The 6,331-nt window shown below is 36.8% G+C and overlaps 1 protein-coding gene across 2 annotated transcripts; it reads right to left on the bottom strand.

The window, feature by feature from the left end:
* Nucleotides 1–370: 370 nt before the first annotated feature.
* Nucleotides 371–5,024, bottom strand: LOC149383046 (SNF1-related protein kinase catalytic subunit alpha KIN10-like). 2 transcript variants are annotated; one of them, XM_089628742.1, is made up of 11 exons: nt 4,818–5,024; nt 3,792–3,987; nt 3,326–3,510; nt 3,054–3,236; nt 2,808–2,939; nt 2,473–2,658; nt 2,277–2,366; nt 2,097–2,180; nt 1,798–1,938; nt 1,389–1,622; nt 371–787 (listed from the first exon to the last, which is right to left on the bottom strand). In XM_089628742.1, exons 2-11 carry the CDS (start codon nt 3,976–3,978, stop codon nt 674–676), a joined length of 1,536 nt encoding a protein of 511 aa, XP_089484868.1. In that variant the 5' UTR covers nt 3,979–3,987; nt 4,818–5,024; the 3' UTR covers nt 371–673. The 2 variants fall into 2 exon arrangements, with proteins under 2 accessions (XP_089484868.1, XP_089484867.1); XM_089628741.1 differs by having other exon boundaries at nt 4,813–5,005.
* Nucleotides 5,025–6,331: the final 1,307 nt, after the last annotated feature.

Below are 6,331 nucleotides of genomic sequence, written 5' to 3'. Positions count from 1 at the left end.
TGGAACATTGAAACTTTTATATCGGTATTTAATGCACGTATTTAGTTTGGTTGAAGGGAGGTGGAAGAAGAGACAGGATTGACCGGAATGGATTTTCAATTCGTGGACAATCTCAAGTCAGGGAAATTTTTACGTTTGTCCTTTTGGGAATGACGTAGCGATTGAAATTTTTACGTTTGTCCTTTCGGGAAATTTTTCTTTCCAAAAGGTCGTCAACATCTGTATTCCTATACAATCCGAATTTCTTGGACGGCATTGAAAAAGGTCGTCAATGTTTGTATTCCTATACAATCCGAATTTCTTGGACGATAATGCTGAAGTTGAACTGAAAGCAGTTGTTAGCAAGCCACTCATGACATTGAAAATTCAGGGGAACGATTCATATAAATATCACCATGGGACTTCTGTCCGAAAGAAATTAACTTCCAAATCAGCCAGAAGCAGTTACATACTAAGCCAGACCCAGAACCGAGAGAGTCACGTTTAAGCTATCAAGTTATAAAATAGTCGGAAAACAGAATTCCAACTTGCAACAACTATATTACCACCACATAAAATAGGTAATACAAAGCATGTTAATCATAGCAATAACAACAATATTCACATTGCAGACGCTTATTATACACACCTGTGACAGTAGTTTCCGCTGAGAGAAAGAGAAGGAGACCTTTTTTTATAGGACTCGAAGTTGGGCAAGGAAGGCTGCACAGAGATCCAAGAACAGAAACTGCGGTCCCTGAACCCGCTGCAGATCCAGTAGATACTTGTCTTCGCGGGTTTTGTAAAGCTGTTTTAAAAAAAACAACACAAAAAGGTTAGTCAACACTACTATTTCTGTCCCTATACATTTTTCTATAATTTAAGTATTGAATTATTATGCGGGAAAGATTTGGTCTCTACAACTATTTTTTAATAACAAAATGGTCCTCACACTGAAAAAATTATACAAAATAGCCATTCAACACTAATTAGCCAATGTTTATGTTTCTTATATCAAAACAGCCAAAATTATGTTTTTTTAAAGCAAAATAGACAAAGTTTGACATTGCCAATTATATTATTTACGCTTGTATATAAATATAAACTCTTGTATATTAATTGGCTATTTAGTTTGAAAACCGATCGAACTATTGATTTATTAACATATTTACAAACTCAAGTAACTTGTTAAAAAATTGTTTCAATAATAGTTTTCTAGATCACAAAAACTCATTCAATTTGTAGATATGTAAGTCTTTTAGGTGTTAAGTCTTTTATGCTACAATTTATATAGTTCGATTACGATTTCCATTTTGCTCAAAAATATAATTCAAGGACCAAAATGCTACTCACATAATAGACTATTGAGGAAATAAAATTGTTTTTCTTTTCTAAACCATAGTAATTACCTGCACTTCAAACTTGACCACATTGAGCAACTTCATAGCACCGTCGGTTTCAATTATGGTTGAATCATCGCCGAAGTAGTGATTGTTTTGCACAGAATCATTGACCATGCCGTCATGCTGCACCGGAATCCACCTACACTTCATGTTATAGTGCCCTATCTTTTTCCACCCAACACGCAGTTCTTGGAGAGCTTTCAGGACTTCTGTCATGATTTCGCGAGGATGAGCTCGAGACTGTCGAAAACGAGATACGGTCAGTTAGAGTTTACAATATTACGCTTTACCTGAGCCAAATGGCAACGAGGATGAGCATTTAGATTGAATATAAAATAACTAAAAAAAAAAGCTAGAGAAATGCGATGAGGCGTTAGCAAGCGCTTGAAAACAAAATATAATATAAGAACTAAACCTGAAGTCCAAGAGCCCATTTTCTTTCAACGGGGTATTGTGGTCGCATACCAACTCCCTGATATTCGGTATATCCAGGAACCCGATGCCCCACAGGTGAAGCAACGGGGTCGCTCAGATGCATCCGGTTGACGCCACTATCCTGCCAAAATGAAAGAGAACAACCATCACATACATATACTGAGGTTAAAAAAAAATTAACAGAGAGAACTTTTATTGAGAGATCCTCTTATTGTAAGTAAATATATATATATATATATATATATATATATATATATATATATATATATATTACAATACCATAGTTTCCTGAAACTCCGCTCCAAGATAGCCACTGGAAACACGGAACCTGTTATCCAATAGCAAATAGTATGCAACAGTAGCCTGACATATGTTTTACAAAAAGTAATTATTAGAAGGAAAAGATAGGGATTTTTTTTTTTTGAATCAGCATGAATAACGAGTTTCGAAATTACAAACCTCATTTTGCACTCTATTGCGGAGAGACTCGGTCAGCTGGTTCCTGTCAAATCCCATCTTAATTACCTCCTGAAGGATGTCTTCGTCAATCTACATGAAGCATGGAAACAGTGAGAACTACAGAGAGTTCACTGATATAGATATACATGATTATTCTCATTATAAAACAGACAAATAACATATTAGGCTATTGGACCTTTTTCGCTTGTTGCATAGTGTCTGGTGGGGGAACGGCTAAATAACGAGGGAGATGAGCCTGGAACCAAACATGCTGGCGAATCTCGGGGATGGTCATTCGCTTCATGGGATCAACCACAAGCATCCTTGGGATCAAGTCTCTTGCACCGGGTGATAAATGACTAGGCAGAGTGTAAATTCCACCCTGAGTACAAAACAATTATGCAGCTTTGGCGTTTAAAATCTGGACAGTAGAGAGGGAACAAATCGATAACATTTAACAAGGAAAAAAAAGGAATACAGAACTGAATGGTAATTCCAGATTTAAAAAAAAAAAAAAAAAATCAGTAGTACCTTTATTTTCTTAAATAAGTTGGGAATATTCTCATCATCAAAAGGGAGAGTCCCACAGAGAAGAGCATATAATATAACACCACAGCTCCACACATCTACTTCCGGTCCAGCATACAATTTGCCCGAGATGACCTGTAATTAACAGCAAAAATGAAACCTCAAAATTCATTTGAAAACGAAACATGAATAATATGCTCAAATCAACATATAACCAATGAAAGTTAAGAGCGAAAAAAGATTCCATACCTCTGGGGCAGCGTAGTTTGGGCTTCCACAGCTAGTTTTCAGAAAATGACCATCGCGCATTATGTTGCTCAAACCAAAATCAGCTATCTTTACATTCCACTTGGAATCCAAAAGCAGATTTTCAGGCTTAAGGTCTCTGTGAACCACCATGTTTCTGTGGCAGTACTCTACACCAGAAATTATCTGAGCCGGAAAAATGATTTTGACAATCACTGATTTATTGATATCACCATGACTTTTGATCAAGTCTGAATAAATCCAAAGAGTCATACCTGCTGGAAAAAGTTACGTGCCTCATCCTCCTGCAATCTACCTTTCTCCACAATATAGTCGAATAGCTCTCCAGATTTGACATATTCCATAACGACGAAAATGTCCGAAGCTGTTTCTATGACTTCATACAGCCGTATAATATGAGGATGCATAAATAGTCGCAATATCTTAATTTCTCTTCGCACTGCACCAAATTTAATGGGAGAAAATGAGAAATGAAAAGACTACACTTTCGATCATCTGTACTTAAGTATAGTGAATAGAAGGATATCAGAGACTAAAGAACTTATTTTCACTAATTGTGACGTCATACGAAGCAGCGTTAAAACAATGAGAAAAACTACAAGCATGAGCCCGACAGGTTGTAACGTTCTAGAGTGTACCATATTTGGCTGGGAATATGCTATAAAAACAAAAAATGTTTTTTTTTTGTCTGCGATTGATCTTCATGTTTGGTTGTGTTACCTTTTTCTTCCATCTCCATGTTCTTAATCTTGCGTCGGTTAAGGATCTTGATAGCCACTTTGTGTCCGGTTAATGCGTGTTCTGCAATTTTGACCTTGCCAAAGGAACCAATACCAAGTGTTTTTCCAAGTTTGTAATTCGGTAAGAACATGTCCACATTGCCACCTCCTCGACTTGATCCGTCCATTTTCCTTACCTAAATACGTTAACAAATAGTTCAGACATATAGAAGTATTAAAAAAAATTAAATAATAACACACTACTTTGTCTGGAAAGGTCAAGTAAACAAAAGATCGATCGAGTATTACATTACAGCTTAAAACAAATCAATAGAAGGAAGGTCAAGTTCATAGCACAAATCGGGTTAAACTTATATCAGATTTGGCTATTAAAAATGTATCGCGGCGATCATTTTAAGCATTGTAACATTTTGAAGTCGTTGCATATCAGACTATACATTATATAAGCCATTTCTATTTTACTTACCAAATAAAATTCAATTAAAACAAATTGAAACGATTTTGGACTTGAGATGTATTGTTCTCTCATTTAGTACTTCCAATCTCAGTACTCTTCTGAGATTTAATTTATTTAATACCAACAAACACATCATATGAAGCTACATATCATCACAATCCTCAGTCGATTAGTAATTTATTTACTCCACCATAACTGCTAAAGAAATGAAAATGCTCATTTTATAAGCAAAACAGCAAAAAACTCAGTCAATTCGCATTATTCAAGAACCAAAAGCATTATTATCAAGAACCACATAGTACGAAAAACAAATATTTGCTTGCGGAGAAACGCGAATCCGCGGAACTAAAAATAGAGACGAATTACGGCCTAGAAAAGCTAAGCCTTTTAAGTACCCATCAGTAATTGGGACCAGATTACATAATTAACACTTTATATCGATCTGGAGATAAAAAATAAAAAATAAATAAAAAAATAAAAAAAAACTAGATTAACAGGAGGTTTAACTATTAGGGATTATGAAACCGTAAAGAGTGAGAAGTACCTAACCGATAGAATAAATTAGGTCAATCCTCAACGATTTGCCGCCGGATATGAATGAGAATCGGAATTATACGACGGCGTTTTGACGGTCCGATCGAGTTTTCTTCACCCTCTCTCTTTTTCTCTGTTTGATTCTAAGATGTAGATATTCGAAGACCACGTCCTCTTATTTCCCAACTTTCTTTTTTATTTTTATTTTATATTCGATTTTTCCTTGAGTCATTTAAATGATTAGTTATCATATCCTCATTCTTAAATTCTTACTATTTGTCTAAAAAAGCTATTCGTTTTTTTTTTTTTTTTTTTACCAGGAATGTGAAATTCCACGGAGGGGGCCGACGTAAAAAAACCATAAATCGGATCGGTCCGGTTTAAAACGGTTTTTTTTGTCCAGTCCGGTGTATTCATTACAAACGGTCCGGTCCGCTTTTTTTTTAAAACGGTTAAATCGAACCGGACCGGTTTATTTAAAAAAAAAAAATTTAAAGTCCAACTAGCCAAATTAGGCATTTGTGCATGTATTTCCCTCCCTACATGATTATATGTTTTTTTTTGTTTTGGTGGAAAATTAATGGTTTTTTTTAATTATGTAAAACGGTTCAAAACGGTCTAGAACGGTCCGGTCTAAACGGTTCAAGACGGTCCAAACAGTTCAAAACGGTTTAAATCGGACCGGACCGTTTTTCGGTCCGGTTTTTACAGTTTTTTGGTCCGGTCCGGTTTGGATTTTTTTGGACCGTTTTAAGCGGTCCGGTCTGGTTTTTTTGCCGGTTTTGGACCGGACCGGACCGTACACAACCCTAGAAGGGGTGGTTAGTTCTACATTCTACACGCAGTTTTGTAATTTTTTAACGTTTTTATGGTTACGAGTCTCAGTGGCTCATGAATGGAAGTACAGGGCTTCTCAATGGCATAGGGGGTGGCGAACTACCGAAGACTGGCGTCAACTCGACATGGAAGGGACAGACTTCCCAATCTGAGGCAAGTCTGAGAATCAAAACTATGGAAAGGGAGAAGGAATCCGGTAGTGGATCTACCGGAGAGATTGACAATCAAGGCACATCTTTAAAGAGCTATGAAGATCCATTGATTGAGGAAGAAAATCCCGAAAATTTGGTGTTGACTGGAGAACAAAAAAGGAGAAGGATGACAGAGCAAGATGCACGTGCATAGGACGAGGAGATGGCAGGGTTTGTGGGACCTAGGAATACTGGGCCAAAAAACTTGCAAAAAGCATGTCTTAATTGCTCTATAAATTATATTGACTTCTTAACGAGAGTTGAGGGAATGATAGAGTGGTGTCTTACCCGCTTCTACGGAGAGCCAAACCGAAGTAAAAAAAGAAGAGAGAGTTGGAGGTTGATGAGAACACTTGCAGCTTTGTCTCCTCTGTCGTGGTGCCTAATTGACGTGAACACCATTGTGAATTGCGAGGAGATGCGTGGCGGGGATCCATATCCAAATTAGCTCATAACGGGTTTAATGACATCGTCGACGTGTGTGGCTTAAAAGATTTGGAG

Source organism: Urtica dioica, chromosome 10 (genome assembly GCF_054948205.1).
Source record: "Urtica dioica subsp. dioica isolate 48M chromosome 10, U.dioica_male_clone48M_v1_H2, whole genome shotgun sequence".
NCBI classification, from domain to species: Eukaryota; Viridiplantae; Streptophyta; class Magnoliopsida; order Rosales; family Urticaceae; genus Urtica; species Urtica dioica.
This window is presented reverse-complemented; position numbering and strand designations above follow the sequence as displayed.

Coding starts and splice junctions, on each gene's coding strand:
- LOC149383046 (XM_089628742.1), bottom strand. CDS start 3,978: ATGGACGGATCAAGTCGAGGAGGTGGCAATGTGGACATGTTCTTACCG. Junction 2,659..2,807: donor ACTTATTTAAGAAAATAAAG/GTACTACTGATT, acceptor TTTTGTACTCAG/GGTGGAATTTACACTCTGCC. Junction 788..1,388: donor TGGTCAAGTTTGAAGTGCAG/GTAATTACTATG, acceptor TTTTTAAAACAG/CTTTACAAAACCCGCGAAGA.